This window comes from Meles meles, chromosome 7 (genome assembly GCF_922984935.1).
Source record: "Meles meles chromosome 7, mMelMel3.1 paternal haplotype, whole genome shotgun sequence".
In the NCBI taxonomy this organism is placed as follows: Eukaryota; Metazoa; Chordata; class Mammalia; order Carnivora; family Mustelidae; genus Meles; species Meles meles.
This window is the reverse complement of record NC_060072.1, coordinates 139,413,211-139,432,099: the sequence shown is the minus strand read 5'-3', so window position 1 is coordinate 139,432,099 and position 18,889 is coordinate 139,413,211. Positions and strand designations below refer to the sequence as shown.

Here is an 18,889-nt window from a genome sequence, read left to right as displayed (position 1 = left end):
TTTTGATAGTGACAGAGAAAATAAAAAAGTAAGGAACCCACGGGTTACGTTTGAAGTGAAAGAAGACCAAGAGTTTGACATGCAAATGGCAAAAAGTATAAACCAAACTAGTTATTTTAAAGATTTTATTTATTTGTCAGAGAGAGAGAGAGCGAGACAGTGTGTGCACACAAGCAGGGGGAAGTACTGGCAGAAGAAGGAGGCCTGAACTCTGTCCCAGGACTCTGGGATCATGACCTAAGCCCAGGGCAGATATTTAACCAACAAGGTACCCATGGGTCCCAATTCCTCTCTTTTTATTGAAACAGAAATGAAGCAGAATTTATAAAAATTGCAGTTACTTGTAATGATAAACACAAAATATTTTTATCAATTAAAATTATGAAAAGCTAAGAGTCAAATGATTGATTTTGATTGAAATTATTGAAAACAGTTCTGGGATGACTGGGTGGCTCAGTTGGTTAAGAGTCTGCCTTTGGCTCGGGTCATGATCCCAGGGTCCTGGGATGGGGTCCTGCATTGGGCTCCCTGCTCAATAGGGAGTCTCCTTCTCCCTCTGCCGGCACCTCCTCCTGCTTGTGCTCTCTCTCTCTCTCTCTGATGAATAAATAAATAAAATCTTTAAAACATGTATAATTAATGAAAAAAGTTCTTTTTAATGAATAAACTAGTAACGATTATCCTTTGTATCAAACTTCCATTAAAGATTGAAGAAACGGAGAAGCACCAAAATGATGAAATGGCAGTGTTAGAAAGCGTATATGCTTCTGCTGCTGCTGGACTAATGCATCCAATAGCGAGTGGAAAAACTGATAACAACCTATGTCCTATTACGGAAAATGAAGATTCTGATGGGTAAGCCTATAGCAATATTAAATAGTAAGTAATTATTATTTTCCTATAAAACAAATTCTAGTTGGAGCTAACATTCATGATTAACAAATTTTATGTTTTTTAGTAAGGCTATTTCATCTTGGGTGCTAATCAGAAAAATTTAAATAATGAGATAGCATTTTTTGCAATCATAATGATAAATATTTTATTAAAAAATTAACAACCAAAGTTAGCAGATGTGAAGAAAAGGGAATTCTTATACACTGTTGTTCAATAAAATTGGTAAACTCTTTCTGAAGGATGATTTAGCAGTGTGTTTCAAAAACTTTAAATATTCTGTCCCTTTATCCCAAGAGCTTCATTGCCAGGACTAGATCCTAGAGGAAAACATGAATTGTGTAAACACACACACACACACACATTATTCTAAGGATATTTATTATACATTTTTATAGATATAAAATATGACATATGTTAAGGATATTTATTATAGCATTATTTTCATATAAAAAAGTTGAAGATAGTCTAAGTATCTGTCAATAGGGAAGTAAATTTTCACCCCTGTAAAACAATGTAGTATGTGACTGTTTGAAAAAATGAGTTTAGGTCTATAAGGTACTGATTGTTTAACAAAGTATATTTAAAATTTTTGGTTTGATGTCATGTTTTATGCAAATTTTAGAATACTTTTATTTACTCATTTATTTTTCTATCCCAGCATTTCTTTTTCTTTTTCTTTTTTTTAAATTACGTTATGGTAGTCACCATACAGTCCATCATTAGTTTTTGATGTAGTGTTCTGTGATTCGTTGTTTGTTTATAACACCCAGTGCTCCATGCAATATATGCCTTACTTAATACCCATCATTGGGCTCATTTAACTCCCCACCCCATTCCCCTTTAAAACCCTCAGTTTGATTCCCAGAGTCCGTAGTCTCTCATGGTTCTTCTCCCCCTCTGATTCTCCCCACTTCATTTTTCCCTTCCTTCTAATTCCTCCATGCTATTCCTTATGTTTCACAAATAAGTGAAACCATGTCATAATTGTCTTTCTCTGTTTGACTTATTTCACTCAGCATAATCTCCTTCAGTTCCATCACATTGATGCAGATGTTGGTGTTCATCCTTTTTGATGCCTGCAGAATATTCCATTGTATATATGGACCATATCTTCTTTTTCCATTCATCTGTTGAAGGGTACCTCTGCTCCTTCCACAGTTTGGCTATTGTAGACATTGCTGCTATGAACATTGGGATGCATATGGCCTTTCTTTTCACTACATCTGTATCTTTGGGGTAAATACCCAGTAATGCAATTGCTGGGTCTTAGGGTAGCTCTGTTTTTAACTTTTTAAAATATATATATAGGTGTGTGTGTGTGTATTAGATTTTTGTTTATCTATTTGAAAAAGAGAGATCACAAGTAGGCAGAGAGGCAGGCAGAGAGAGAGAGGAGGAAAGCAGGCTCCCTGCCAAGCAGGGAGCCCGATGCAGGACTCGATCCCAGGACCCTGAGATCATGACCTGAGCCGAAGGCAGAGGCCCAACCCACTGAGCCACCCAGGTGCCCTGTTTTTAACTTTTTGAGGAACCTCCGCACTATTTTCCAAAGCGGCTACACCCACCTGCATTCCCAACAGTGTGAAAGGTTTCCCCTTTCTCACATTCTCTCCAACACTTGTTGTTTCCTGTCCTGTTAATTTTGGCCATTCTAACTGGTGTAAGGTGGTATCTCAATGTGGTTTTGATTTGAATTTCCCTGATGGCTAATGATGATGAACATTTTTTCATGTGTCTTTTAGCCATTTGTATGTCTTCTTTGGAGAAGTGTCTGTTCATGTCTTCTGCCCATTTTTTTAACAAATTTTTTTTTTATTAACATATAATGTATTATTAGCCCCAGGGGTACAGGTCTGTGAATTGCTGGGTTTACACACTTCACAGCACTCACCATAGCATATACCTTCCCCAATGTCCATAAGCCAAGCACCCTCTCCCTCCTCCCCTCCCCCTGGCAACCCTCAGTTTGTTTTGTGCGATTAAGAGTCTCTTACGGTTTGTCTCCCTCCTGATTCCATCTTGTTTCATTTATTTCTTTCCTACCCCCCAAGTCCCTGATGTTGCCTCTCAACTTCCTCATATCAGGGAGATCATATGATCATTGTCTTTCTCTGATTGACTTATTTCACTCAGCATAATACCCTCTAGTTCTATCCAAGTCATCGCAAATGGCAAGATTTCATTTCTTTTGATGGCTGCATAGTATTCCATTGTATATATATATATATATATATATATATATATATATATATATATACCACATCTTCTTTATCCATTCATCTGTTGATAGACATCTAGGTTCTTTCCATCGTTTGGCTATTGTGGACATTGCTGCTATAAACATTCGGGTGCCCGTGCCCCTTCGGATCACTATATTTGTATCTTTAGGATAAATACCCTGTAGTGTGATTGCTGGGTCATAGGGTAGCTCTATTTTCCACTTTTTGAGGAATCTCCATGCTGTTTTCAGAGTGGTTGCACCAGCTTGCATTCCCACCAACAGTCTAGGAGGGTTCCTCTTTCTCCACATCCTCACCAGGATTTGTCATTTCCTGACTTGTTAATTTCAGCCATTCTGACTGGTGTGAGGTGGTGTCTAATTGTGGTTTTCATTTGTATTTCCCTGATGCCGAGTGATGTGGAGCACTTTTTCATGTGTCTGTTGTTCTGCACATTTTTTGACTTGATTATTTGTTTTTTGGGTGTGGAGTTTGGAAGTACTTTATAGATCTTGGATATCAGCCCTTTATCTGTAGTGTCAGTTGCGAATATCTTCTCCCATTCCGTGGGTTGTCTCTTTGTTTTGTTGACTGTTTCCTTTGCTGTGCAGAAGCTTTTTATCTTGAGGAAGTCCCAAGAGTTCATTTTCACTTTTGTTTCCCTTGCCGTTGGAGACATGTTTTGAAAGAATTTGCTGTGGCTGATGTCAAAGAGGTTACTACCTATGTGCTGCTCTAGGATTTTGATGGATTCCTGTCTCACATTGAGGTTTTTCATCCATTTAGAATTTATCTTTGTGTATGGTGTAGGAGAATGGTCGAGTTCTGTGGAAAATGGAATACTTTTAAAATCTGCTGTGTTGCAAAAAGAAGTTACCTGCTATACTGGCACTCTTATTTCCAACAAAATTGCTAGTCACTAGGTTTTGGTTTTTGGTTCCTAATGTACGAGTGCTCAAATGTTGGACCCTCAAATTGATCTGAGTATTACCAAGAGATTTCATATGGCAACTTGTCCCATGTTCTATACAAACATTTGATTTGATCCCTGTGCTATAAACCAAGATGTCTCTAATGCGTTGAATCTTCTTAAGGTACCATGCATGTGTGCTATTATCCTTCCTTTTTAAAGAGAATCTATTTCTACATGCACCCCACCAAAATTTTCAATAGTGACTTCATATTATAGAATTTATGAGAATTCAGTTTACAAAATAGGAATATTTTCTACATTCTAAACCCCTTGTACTTTACTTACAGAATTTTAATATGACTAATGATTTTGGATAGTAGAAGATATCCTAGAGTTCGATGATTTTTATCAAGCATGAAATACTGCTGTTGGAACTTAGAGTTTTTCTGTGGTCTTTCTAAGCATGAGAAAAATGATAATCAGGTTATATAATATTATATATCTAGAAAAAATTTTAAGGAGTCTTTTGCTTGTATAATTTCATGAATTTTTAATGCCTTGGTCTGGCTTTTTAAAAAGATTTTATTTGTTTATATTAGAGAGAGAGTGGGGGTGAGGTGCGGTGGTGGGGAGAGGGACCGCTTGGCACTGAGAGCAGAGCCCTGTGCAGGGCTTGATCCCACAACCCTGAGATCATGGCCTGAGCCAAAACAAAAGAGTCGGAGACTTAACCGACTAAGCCATTCAGGCGTCCCCTTGGTCAGGCACTTAAAAAAAAAAAATTAGTGCTACATGTATGCAATTTAAAAAATTTCAAAATATTACAAAAATACTACATCACCATTGTGTAAGGATTGAACTAAACAAGAAAATTAAGTCATCTATGATCATTCCACTTAGCTATGAAATCCTTAAAAGAACCATGTACACTCAATGATCCTTATTTCCCTCCCATTCACTCTTGAATTCTCACTAGTAATTTTTACTCCCATTACTCCAGAATTGATTTTTCAAAGGTTACCACTGATGTTCATTTTAATACATCTAGACATAATTTCTTAGATCTCATTTTTTTTAACCTATCAGCAATATTTGACCCATTGGAAAACTCTCTTCTCCAAAATTCTATCTTCATTTAGCTTTCAGGATATCACTCACTCACCTGGTTTCCCCCCTGCCTTTCTAGTCTGTGCATCTCAGCCTGATTTGCTTCTTTCTCCTCATTCTCCTGATTCTCCTTCCAGGAATCAGTCCTTGATCTTCTTTCTCTTGACTTTTGCTATCTTGTATATTCTAATAATCCTCAAGTTTGTATCTCCAGTCCACATCTCTCTGTGGAATTCCAGACGTACATATAAAACCACCTATTTGATATTTCTTTGGGATAGTTATTAGGTATTGCAAACTTAACATGTCCAAAATTGAACTACTGATATTATTTCTTATACCTGCCCTTCTTGTCTTTCCTAATTAAGTTAATGACAATTCTTCTAGTTGCTCTGCCAAAAAACTTGGTATCATCTTTGACTCCTGTCTTTTTCTCTTTCACACACATCCCATCTAATCTGTCAGCCAGTCTCGTCAGGTCTTCCTTCAAAATATATCCAGAAGCCAAACACATCCTCCATGACCAAGCCACTGTCATCTGTTGTCTGTATAAGTGTAATAATTAACTAATTGGTCTTCTTGTTTGTTCTTTTGTCTTTTCTTTTTCCATTAATTCTAAACACAGTGGGTCTTTTAAAACATAAGTCAGATTATGTCTTCCTCTGCTCAAACCCCAGTTGCCTCCCATTTCACTCAGAGTATATGCCGAAGTTCTTTCTAACACCTACAAAGACTTGTATGATCTATTCATCTCGGGTCTTTCCCTATTGCTTACCACCTCTCCTTGATTTGAACTCCTATTTTCTGTCCTTTTCACTCTGTCGAGGCACACTGAATGTTTCGCTTCTTTTTTTTGCTCACTATAAACACTTTGAGCATACCTCTCTACTTGCTGTTGACTCTGTCGGGAGTGATTTTCCCATCAATACTCTTATGGCTTGCTTGCTCCTTGCGCCTTCCTTTTTTTAAAAAAATTTTTGCTTAAAAATTAAGGCCTTTCAGGTGCTTGGGTGGCTCAGTAGGTTGAGCCTCTGCCTTCAGCTCAGGTCATGATGTGGGGGTCCTGGGATCAAGCCCTACATCGGGCTCTTTGCTCCCCCCGCCCCCGCCTGCCTCTCTGCCTACTTGTGATCTCTCTCTCTGTCAAATAAATAAATAAAATCTTAAAAAAAATTTAAGACTTTTCTTGGTTATCCCGATTTCTTGGTTATCCTATATTTTGGGAAATGTCCTGATTTCTTTCTTATCCTAGAGCACATCAAAATTTGATTTCTCTGCTTTAGTTTTTCTCCTCTATTACTGGCTATTTTGCCTGTGTAGTTTATTTTTTTTGTGTGTTTACTTCACTCATGAGTAGGATTTTTATCTGTTCATTGCCATGTTCTTGGTGCCTAGAAAACGTTCTAGCATATATAGTTTTATCCAATAAATATATATTGAGTGAATGGAGTTTAACCTGCATGTATTGTTTTTAACATAATACTAATTCTCACTTAAACAAAAGGAAAGTTTGACATGGGTCCCTTCTACCAATTTAACCTGTCAGTTGTATACATTTTTTTTTTTAAATTTTTGGGGGGCCCAATATTGTGGTTACTTGCTACTTATTCTTTTACTGGTATTTATGTTAGTTTTAATTATAGTAAAATGGATCAAAGGAATCACAAACTTCATTTATATTTTATTAGGGAAAATGAAATATGATGGTAAATTATTATAAGACTTTAACAATTCTTGCGAACGGATTATGAGCCCTCAATATGTAAAATAAAAAGATGAAGCTAATTTATTGCCTGCTAGTAAGTGAGAACTATGCTGGTCAGTCTTTTCTGACAGAGCAGTCTGTTATTATATAAGGATTTGGGAAGAGTAGAGTTTAAGGTTTGGGGGACTGTCAGAGAATTAAGTGGTTTGTCATCATCTGAAACACCATGGTAATTTGGGTGAGACTGTTGTTGGTTGGCTGGCACTCAGGGCATGTGTATTGGAGTGATTTTGTTCCATCTTGGCTTTCTTTTAGAAAGGAGGAGCTGACATTGCCTGGTTGGCGAGTGAGGCCAGTAGGCCTCGATCAATTACACACATTTAAAACTGCATCTGGTGGCTTCTTGTTACTATCGCTTCAGAGTTGGGTTCCCCCCACCCTAAGTTTGAGGCGACTTTAACTAGATTTTTTCTATTTAAAAGTTGCTTCTATCAACTGTGTTCAAAATGAAAGCTATTTCATATTCTGTAATTATAGATTTATTTTTGAAATTTAGGTCGAGAAAGATTGTTTAATAATTGCTTTCAGTAAGATCCTTCTTTTTTGAATGTTAAATTTTAACTAAAATAATTATCTAACAGTTTTAACAAAACAATAATTGCTAGCTTTGTTTTTGTTTTCAGTGCTCTTAGGGGCTCATGTTCAATTCCTAAATTAATAATCTCTTGTGGGAAATTTAGTCTTTTTGTGAGTTTATGTAGCTATATGCTAATAATATTCTCTTGCATGCATTTAGTACATGAAAAAGTAATTATAATTTTATATTAGTAAATCTAGCTTTTTATATTAGGATTAAATAGTAAGCTAAAAGTATACAAAAGTTACCAAATCATTTTATTTAAGAAAATTAAAAAGAAATTATTTGTGAGAGAGAGAGAGTATGAGCAGGAGGGAGGGGCAAAGGGAGAGGGAGAAGCTCAGTAGGAAGCCTGATTTGGGGTTTAATCCCAGGACCTAGAGATCATGACCTGAGCAGAAGGCAGACCTTACCCGACTGAGCCACCCAGGCACCCCTGAATTGGCTTTTTGTGTTTTCTTGTAGCTCACTGAGTTTACTTAAAACTGCTATTTTGAATTCTTTTTTGGATAAACTACTGATCTTCATGTGTTTGAAATCAATTACTGGAAGATTATTGTGACATTTCGTGGTATCATATTTCCTTGACTTTTTATATTCTTTGAAGTTTTACATTGCTGTCTTTGCATTTGAAGTAGTCTTTAATGACTTCCTTTCCAGTGTATCCAAACCCGATTTTGTTTTGTTTTGTTTTGTTTTGTTTTTGCTCCAGTGGTGTGCTGGAACTTTACTGTAGGAAATCTAGTTTTCTAAAAATGCTCTTTTTGCCCCATTTTATTTATTTTTTTTCAGCATAACAGTATTCATTGTTTTTGCACAACATCCAGTGCTCCATGCAAAACGTGCCCTCCCTATTACCCACCACCTGTTCCCCCAACCTCCCACCCTTGACCCTTCAAAACCCTCAGGTTGTTTTTCAGAGTCCATAGTCTCTTATGGTTCGCCTCCCCTCCCCAATGTCCATAGCCCCCTCCCCCTCTCCCAATGCCACCTCCCCCCAGCAACCCCCAGTTTGTTTTGTGAGATTAAGAGTCATTTATGGTTTGTCTCCCTCCCAATCCCATCTTGTTTCATTTATTCTTCTCCTATCCCCCTAACCCCCCATGTTGCTTCTCCATGTCCTCATATCAGGGAGATCATATGATAGTTGTCTTTCTCCGACTGACTTATTTCACTAAGCATGATACGCTCTAGTTCCATCCACGTCGTCGCAAATGGCAAGATTTCGTTTCTTTTGATGGCTGCATAGTATTCCATTGTGTATATATACCACCTCTTCTTTATCCATTCATCTGTTGATGGACATCTAGGTTCTTTCCATAGCTTGGCTATTGTAGACATTGCTGCTATAAACATTCGGGTACACGTGCCCCTTCGGATCACTACGTCTGTATCTTTAGGGTAAATACCCAGTAGTGCAATTGCTGGGTCATAGGGTAGTTCTATTTTCAACATTTTGAGGAACCTCCATGCTGTTTTCCAGAGTGGTTGCACCAGCTTGCATTCCCACCAACAGTGGAGGAGGGTTCCCCTTTCTCCGCATCCTCGCCAGCATCTGTCATTTCCTGACTTGTTAATTTTAGCCATTCTGACTGGTGTGAGGTGATACCTCATTGTGGTTTTGATTTGTATTTCCCTGATGCCGAGTGACGTGGAGCACTTTTTCATGTGTCTGTTGGCCATCTGGATGTCTTCTTTGCAGAAATGTCTGTTCATGTCCTCTGCCCATTTCTTGATTGGATTGTTTGTTCTTTGGGTGTTGAGTTTGCTAAGTTCCTTATAGATTTTGGATACTAGCCCTTTATCTGATATGTCGTTTGCAAATATCTTCTCCCATTCTGTCAGTTGTCTTTTGGTTTTGTTAACTGTTTCCTTTGCTGTGCAAAAGCTTTTGATCTTGATGAAATCCCAATAGTTCATTTTTGCCCTCGCTTCCCTTGCCTTTGCCGTTGTTCCTAGGAAGATGTTGCTACGGTTGAGGTCGAAGAGGTTGCTGCCTGCATTCTCCTCAAGGATTTTGATGGATTCCTTTCTCACATTGAGGTCCTTAATCCATTTGGAGTCTATTTTCGTGTGTGGTGTAAGGAAGTGGTCCAATTTCATTTTTCTGCATGTGGCTGTCCAATTTTCCCAGCACCATTTATTGAAGAGGCTGTCTTTTTTCCATTGGACATTCTTTCCTGCTTTGTCGAAGATTAGTTGACCATAGAGTTGAGGGTCGATTTCTGGGCTCTCTATTCTGTTCCACTGATCTATGTGTCTGTTTTTGTGCCAGTACCATGCTGTCTTGATGATGACAGCTTTGTAATAGAGCTTGAAGTCCGGAATTGTGATGCCACCAACTTTGGCTTTGTTCTTCAATATTCCTTTGGCTATTCGAGGTCTTTTCTGGTTCCATATAAATTTTAGGATTATTTGTTCCATTTCTTTGAAAAAAATGGATGGTATTTTGATAGGGATTGCATTAAATGTGTAGATTGCTTTAGGTAGCATAGACATTTTCACAATATTTATTCTTCCAATCCAGGAGCATGGAACATTTTTCCATTTTTTTGTGTCTTCCTCAATTTCTTTCATGAGTACTTTATAATTTTCTGTGTATAGATTCTTAGTCTCTTTGGTTAGGTTTATTCCTAGGTATCTTATAGTTTTGGGTACAATTGTAAATGGGATGGACTCCTTAATTTCTCTTTCTTCTGTCTTGTTGTTGGTGTAGAGAAATGCAACTGATTTCTGTGCATTGATTTTATATCCTGACACTTTACTGAATTCCTGTACAAGTTCTAGCAGTTTTGGAGTGGAGTCTTTTGGGTTTTCCACATATAGTATCATATCATCTGCGAAGAGTGATAGTTTGACTTCTTCTTTACCAATTTGGATGCCTTTAATTTCTTTTTGTTGTCTGATTGCTGAGGCTAGGACTTCAAGTACTATGTTGAATAGCAGTGGTGATAATGGACATCCCTGCCGTGTTCCTGACCTTAACGGAAAAGCTTTCAGTTTTTCTCCATTGAGAATGATATTTGCGGTGGGTTTTTCATAGATGGCTTTGATAATATTGAGGTATGTGCCCTCTATCCCTACACTTTGAAGAGTTTTGATCAGGAAGGGATGCTGTACTTTGTCAAATGCTTTTTCAGCATCTATTGAGAGTATCATATGGTTCTTGTTCTTTCTTTTATTAATGTGTTCTATCACATTGATTGATTTGCGGATGTTGAACCAACCCTGCAGCCCTGGAATAAATCCCACTTGATCGTGGTGAATAATCCTTTTAATGTACTGTTGAATCCTATTGGTTAGTATTTTGGCGAGAATTTTTGCGTCTGTGTTCATCAAGGATATTGGTCTGTAGTTCTCTTTTTTGGTGGGATCCTTGTCTGGTTTGGGGATCAAGGTGATGCTGGCCTCATAAAATGAGTTTGGAAGTTGTCCTTCCATTTCTATTTTTTGGAACAGTTTCAGGAGAATAGGAATTACTTCTTCTTTAAATGTTTGGTAGAATTCCCCTGGGAAGCCGTCTGGCCCAGGGCTTTTGTTTGTTTGGAGATTTTTGATGACTGTTTCAATCTCCTTACTGGTTATGGGCCTGTTCAGGTTTTTTATTTCTTCCTGGTTCAGTTGTGGTAGTTTATATGTCTCTAGGAATGCATCCATTTCTTCCAGATTGTCCAATTTGTTGGCGTAGAGTTGCTCATAGTATGTTCTTATAATTGTCTGTATTTCTTTGGTGTTAGTTGTGATCTCTCCTCTTTCATTCATGATTTTATTGATTTGGGTCCTTTCTCTTTTCTTTTTGATGAGTCTGGCCAGGGGTTTATCAATATTATTGATTCTTTCAAAGAACCAGCTCCTAGTTTCATTGATTTTTTCTATTGTTTTTTTGGTTTCTATTTCACTGATTTCTGCTCTGATCTTTATGATTTCTCTTCTCCTGCTGGGTTTAGGGTTTCTTTCTTGTTCTTTCTCCAGCTCCTTTACGCGTAGGGTTAGGTTGTGTACTTGAGACCTTTCTTGTTTCTTGAGAAAGGCTTGTACCGCTATATATTTTCCTCTCAGGACTGCCTTTGCTGTGTCCCACAGATTTTGAACTGTTGTGTTTTCATTATCATTTGTTTCCATGAATTTTTTCAATTCTTCTTTAATTTCCTGGTTAACCCATTCATTCTTTAGAAGGATGCTGTTTAGTCTCCATGTATTTGGGTTCTTTCCAGCTTTCCTCTTGTGATTGAGTTCTAGCTTCAGAGCATTGTGGTCTGAAAATATGCAGGGAATAATCCTAATCTTTTGATACCGGTTGAGACCTGATTTGTGACCCAGGATGTGATCTATTCTGGAGAAGGTTCCATGTGCACTAGAGAAGAATGTGTATTCTGTTGCTTTGGGATGAAATGTTCTGAATATATCTGTGATGTCCATCTGGTCCAGTGTGTCATTTAAGGCCTTTATTTCCTTGTTGATCTTTTGCTTGGATGATCTGTCCATTTCAGTGAGGGGAGTGTTCAAGTCCCCTACTATTATTGTATTATTATTGATGTGTTTCTTTGATTTTGTTATTAATTGGTTGATATAGTTGGCTGCTCCCACGTTAGGGGCATAGATATTTAAAATGGTTAGATCTTCTTGTTGGACAGACCCTTTGAGTAGGATATAGTGTCCTTCCTCATCTCTTATTATAGTCTTTGGCTTAAAATCTAATTGATCTGATATAAGGATTGCCACCCCAGCTTTCTTCTGATGCCCATTAGCATGGTAAATTGTTTTCCACCCCCTCACTTTAAATCTGGAGGTGTCTTCGCGTCTAAAATGAGTTTCTTGTAGGCAACATACTGATGGGTTTTGTTTTTTTATCCATTCTGATACCCTGTGTCTTTTGATTGGGGCATTTAGCCCATTAACATTCAGGGTAACTATTGAGAGATATGAATTTAGTGCCATTAGTAGCCTGTAAGGTGACTGTTACTGTATATTGTCTCTGTACCTTTCTGATCTACTACTTTTAGGCTCTCTCTTTGCTTAGAGGACCCCTTTCAATATTTCCTGGAGAGCTGGTTTGGTGTTTGCAAATTCTTTCAGTTTTTGTTTGTCCTGGAAGCTTTTGATCTCTCCTTCTATTTTCAATGATAGCCTAGCTGGATAGAGTATTCTTGGCTGCATGTTTTTCTCGTTGAGTGCTCTGAATATGTCATGCCAGCTCTTTCTGGCTTGCCAGGTCTCTGTGGATAAGTCTGCCGCCAATCTAATATTTTTACCATTGTATGTTACAGACTTCTTTTCTCGGGCTGCTTTCAGGATTTTCTCTTTGTCACTAAGACTTGTAAATTTTACTATTAGGTGACGGGGTGTGGACCTATTCTTGTTGACTTTGAGGGGGGTTCTCTGCATCTCCTGGATTTTGATGCTTGTTCCCTTTGCTATATTAGGGAAATTCTCTCCAATGATTCTCTCCAATAGACCTTCTGCTCCCCTCTCTGTTTCTTCTTCTTCTGGAATCCCAATTATTCTAATGTTGTTTCGTCTTATGGTGTCACTAATCTCTCGAAATCTCCCCTCATGGTCCAGTAGCTGTTTGTCCCTCTTTTGCTCGGCTTCCTTATTCTCTGTCATTTGGTCTTCTATATCACTAATTCTTTCTTCTGCCTCATTTATCCTAGCAGTGAGAGCCTCCATTTTTGATTGCACCTCATTAATAGCTTTTTTGATTTCAACTTGGTTAGATTTTAGTTCTTTAATTTCTCCAGAAAGGGCTTTAATATCTCCAGAGAGGGTTTCTCTAATATCTTCCATGCCTTTTTCGAGCCTGGCTAGAATGTTCAGAATCGTCATTCTGAACTCTTGATCTGACATATTACCCATGTCTGTGTTGATTAGGTCCCTAGCCTTTGGTACTGTGTCTTGTTCTTTTGTTTGTGGTGATTTTTTCCGCCTTGTCATTTTGTCCAGATAAGAGGGTATGAAGGAGCAAATAAACTACTAAAAGTGTGGCAAAGACCCCAGAAAAATGCGCTGTAACCAAATCAGAAGAGACCCCAAATTGTGGGGGGGAGAAAGGGGATAAAAACAGGTTCTGAAAAAAAAAAAAAAAAAGAAAAAAATTTAAAAAATAAAACAAATAAAAAAATATAAAAAAGAAAGAAAAAATATATATATTTAGATGAACTAGTCAAAAAACGTTAAAAAACAAATGGGTAAAAGTTTTAAAAAATTTAGCAGAAGAAGAAAAAAGAAAAAAGAAAAAAATTGAAAAAAGAAAAAAAATTGAAAAAAGAAAAAAAATTGAAAAAAGAAAAAAAAATTGAAGTAGCCGCAAGACTAAAGAATCATGGGGAGAAAGCCATGAGTTCCGTGCTTTGCTTTCTCCTCCTCTGGAATTGCTCTGCTGTCTTAGGAATTGAATCTGCTTTCTCCTTGATAGATGAACTTCGTCCTGGCTGGATATTTTGTTGATCTTCTGGGGGAGGGGCCTGTTGTAGTGACTCTCAAGTGTCTTTGCCCGAGGCGGGATTGCACCGCCCTTACCGGTGGCCGGACTAAGTAATCGTCTCGGGTTCGCTTTTGGGAGCTTCTGTTCCCTGAACGCTTTCCGTAGAGTTCCAGAGGACGGGAATGAAAATGGCGGCCTCCCAGTCTCCGGCCCGGAGGAGCCGAGAGCCTGGGGCCCCACTCCTCAGTGCGCCCCCAGAGGACAGCACCCAATCACTCCCGTATCCCCAGCCTCTAGCCGCGCTCCGAGCTCACCCAGCCTGCGACCAGCTCAAGGTAACCCCGAGCTGAGAGTTCAGTCCTCGGCTCTGTCTCTGCAGCCGGCTTCTCCGTTCTAATGCCTGCGAGCTCTCCGACACTCCGACACCCCCGATCCTTCTGTGACCCTGCGGGGCCTGGGGCCACGCTGGCCCCACGTGGGCTTCACCCCGGTTTAGCCTCTGGAGCAATGTCCCTCAGTGGAACAGACTTTTAAAAGTCCTGATTTTGTGCTCCGTTGCTCCGCCGCTTGCCGGGAGCCGGCCCCTCCCCCCGCGTTCTATCTTCCCGTCGTTTTAGATTCACTTCTCCGCCAGTCCTACCTTTCAGAAAGTGGTTGATTTTCTGTTTCTAGAGTTGCTGTTCTTCTTCTCTTTGCTCTCCCATTGGATTTGTAGGTGTTTGCAATGTTTAGATAAGCTATCGAGCTGATCTCCTGCTACCTGATGTAGTTTCAGACTGCTCCTTCTCCGCCATCTTGACTCCTCCTCACTCAAAATGCTCTTTTTTTAATAGGTGATTATCTAAGTGTTTTCCAGGGGCTGCTAGATGTGGTTGAGAGGAAGGGGCTGGAGCCAGTGTATGAGCTATTGCTGGATCCACAGCTGGGACTGTAGTGAGTGTGCCTGTTGTCTGATACATGGGTAGGCAAGAGTTTTCCTAGGTCCCTTGGTTTATGGTGCTTGGTTCCACAGCTCCTACAAAGAGGTCCACAGCTGCTTTGTCACCACAAAGACGTTGTACTGTAATTGCATATTTATCAGTCTTTGAAGCAAGGGATGTGTATTTGCTTATATATGGTTGGACTTCATAACTGTTCTGTGAAGTAATAAAGGAATTGAGATGGGTAGCAGAATTTTACAAAAAATTGTTTTTTTTTATTCTTTACCAGTAAAATTATTAGAAAACATTGGCTTTTTAAATCTTCTAAAAATTTTTTAAAAGATTTTTTAAATTAAATTAAATTTAATTTTTTCCCAGTGTTCCAATATTCATTGTTTATGCACCACACCCAGTGCTCCATGCAATATGTGCCCTCCTTAATACCCACCACCAGACTCAACCAACCCACCACCCCCACCCCTCCAAATCCCTCAGTTTGTTTCTCAGAGTCCATCACTCTCATGGTTTGTCTCCCCCTCCGATTTCCTCCAACTCACTTTTCCTCTCCATCTCCCAATGTGCTCCGTGTTATTATTTGCTCCACAGATAAGTGAAACCATATGATAATTGACTCTCTCTGCTTGACTTATTTCACTCTGCATAATCTCCTCCATTCCCATCCATGTTGATACAAAAGTTGGGTATTCACCCTTTCTGATGGAGGTATAATATTCCATTGTATATATGGACCATATCTTCTTTATCCATTCGTCTGTTGAAGGGTATCTTGGCCCTTTCCACAGTTTGGGGATTGTGGCCATTGCTGCTATGAACATTGGGGTACCGATGGCCCTTCTTTTCACTACGTCTGTATCTTCGGGGTAAAAACACAGTAGTACAATTACAGGGTCATAGGGAAGCTCTATTTTTAATTTCTTAAGGAATCTCCATACTGTTCTCCAAAGTGGATGCACCAACTTGCATTCCCACCAATAGTGTAAAAGAGTTCCCCTTTCTCCACATCTTCTCCAACAGTTGTTGTTTCCTGTCTTGTTGCTTTTGGCCATTCTAACTGGTGTAAGGTGGTATCTCAATGTGGTTTTGGTTTGAATCTCCCTGATGGCTAGTGAAGATGAACATTTTTTCATGTGCCCATTAGCCATTTGTATGTCTTCTTTGGAGAATTGTCTGTTCATGTCTCTGCCCATTTTTTTGATGTGATTTTCTGTTTTGTGTGTGTTAAGTTTGAGGAGTTCTTTATAGATCTTAGATATCAGCTTTTTGTTTGTAGTGTCATTTGTGAATATTTTCTCCCATTTCATGGGTTGTCTCTTTGTTTTGTTGATTGTTTCCTTTGCTGTGCAAAGGCTTTTTATCTTGAGAAAGTCCCAAAAAGTTCATTTTTGCTTTTGTTTCCTTTGCCTTTGGAGACATGTCTTGAAAGAAGTTGCTGTGGCCTATGTCGAAGAGGTTACTGCCTATGTTCTCCTCTAGGATTTTGATAGATTCCTGCCTCACATTGAGGTCTTTTATCCATTTCGAGTTTATATTTGTGTATGGTATAAGAGAATGGTCGAGTATTTATTTGAGAGAGAGGGATAGAGAGTAAGAGAAAGCATGAGAGGGGAGAAGACCACTGAGCCAAAGGCAGTGGCTTAACCAACTGAGCCACCCAGGCTCCCGAAAACATTAGCTTTTTAATGGATATTTTAAATGGATTTTTTAAAACAGTGATCCTGCTTTGGATATAAAGGAAGTAAGGAAAGGGGATAAAGAAAAACAAATATCACAAGAATCTGTGATTACATCAAGGTTTGCAAAAGCCCCTTCTCTAATTTCTCGTCCACTACAAATGAATGATGACAGCACTTCAAGTGGAACGGATCAGGATGAAGGAAGGTAAAATCTATAAATTCTTTATTTCCCTCTGAAGGAATTTTAACAGTGATTACTTTTTATGGAAATAAAATGCTGTAGTGTAGGTACAGGAGAAGACAAGAAATACTCAAGTATATTAGACACACTGCTTGAAAGGTTAAGATGAGGACAAGTGACTTTGACAAGGAGCAGTTTGGACAGTCACCATGGAAGTTGAACTGTAATGAATAAGTATAAATAACTCCTTAGAGAATTTTTTCAGGGAAAGGTAATAGAGAAATGGATGATACCTGAAAAAGAATGTGGAGTTTAAAAGAATTTTTTTTATTTTTGAATTTTAAGATGGGAACTTTTAGAATACCTTTGTATGCTCCCAGCAATGATCCAATAGAGATAGACATGGTTATTTATTTTAATTTTGTTCATATTTCCAAATGTTAGAAAGCTTATTGATTGTATTACATTCTTTTAAAGATGATGTAGTAATTGTCCTTAGTACTCCTATTCATGTAGTTTTGTGTCAAGAAATTGTTTATTCAGAATTGCTTCCACAGTGGAGTATTGTCATATAATTGAATATGCAGATACTATCATTCATTGATTTAAAACAATACGTATAATAGTAAATATACAAACCTTAGGCCATTGTGAATAGAACTAATCATTCCTTGATAATTTTTTTAGATTTTATTTATTTATTTGACAGACAGAGATCACAAGTAGGCAGAGAGGCAGGCAGAGAGAGAGGAAGGGAAGCAGGCTCCCTGCTGAGCTGCAAGCCAATGTGGGGCTTGATCCCAGGACCCTGGGGTCATGACCTGAGCTGAAGGCAGAGGTTTTAGCCCACTGAGCCACCCAGGTGCCCCCATTCCTTGATAATTTTAGATATTCAGTGCCTTTGACAGTATCATGAATAGCTATGGTTTTTATTAGGGACTTTGAGTTATCTGGTTATATTTACTTAATATTTGTTTAGATTCTGGGGGAAGGGGAAAGATTTTATTTATAATTGAAAAATAAACTATCAATCTATCATAGATTATTACTTTTGGTTTATAAAGTTCTAAATTACAAAAGCTGAAGATTCCTGTACCAACAGTGTCATTGACACATATATAGTGTGCTCAATAAGTGTCTGTGAATAAACAGTTGAATGAATAAATGAATGCCCATTGATCAACTTATTTAGAGGAAGCAAATCTTGAGTTGTTTGAAAGTAGATTTTCAATATTGCCTACATATGAAGTCTTTTTATTTAAAAAAAGATTAAGATTCATGAATTAATATTTACAATTATAGCTAAAACTGGAATACTAATAGATTCCTTTGCTATCAGATAACTTAAAAACACTTAAATATTACTTTCACCATATACTGTAAAACACATGTTTTGAAGGCACATTTCCTGGATTTGATGCTGGGTCTACTCCTGACCCCCTGTACCAGCTTTCGGAAGTTACTTTTTTCTGTGCCCCATTTTCTTCCTGTGTAAAATACCTAATATGATTACCTATGTTTATAAGATTGTTGTGAGGCTTAAAATACCTTTAAAACATGCGAAGTTTTCATAATAATGCATAGTATTTACACAGTAGATCCTCAAAACACTAATATCATGATTATTAAAAAAGGGTTTCTTTCATTTAAGAACTTAACTTGCACTTTCCAAATAGTTTTTAGAACCAGTAAAAGCTTGTTTTTATTGAAAATGACAACAAAAAATGTGGTATGTTTCTTCGTATCAAATAATGCAAGTAACGTTATGATTTTCCTTTGCTTTTTGTCAGTTTGATCTAAATTTAATGCTTTGTTAAAATTATTAATAATATAATTTAGATATGATTTAGATATTATTTGTATTTTAAGTATTTAATATTTGCCTGAAAAGACTTGTTTTTTTTTTAGATCTATAAAGAAAATATCTAGTGATTTGGAAGAGGTAAATATATATATATAAATTTTTTTCCATTTATTAATTTTAAAATTTTTATTTTATGATGTTATTTTGATAAATAATGTTTATCAGAAATATTATTCCATGATAAAATATTACTTTAGGAAAAGTATAGTGAAAAAATAGAAAATCTGCCTTTGTTGTACAGACATATACTTTGAAAAAGTTGTTCAGAAACACTAGTTATTGATAAAGGTCATTTTGATAAAAATCAGTCCTTTTGAAAGTACCTTTTTTT

General features: G+C 37.7%; 1 protein-coding gene across 1 annotated transcript in view; it reads left to right on the top strand.

Moving 5' to 3' along the window:
- The window catches only part of LOC123946521 (ankyrin repeat domain-containing protein 26-like), a 180,633-nt gene that overhangs the window by 51,588 nt on the left and 110,156 nt on the right, over nt 1–18,889 (top strand). Inside the window, 3 exon segments of the mRNA XM_046011883.1 lie at nt 707–855; nt 16,551–16,718; nt 18,603–18,636. Coding sequence (XP_045867839.1) covers nt 707–855; nt 16,551–16,718; nt 18,603–18,636 — 351 coding nt within the window.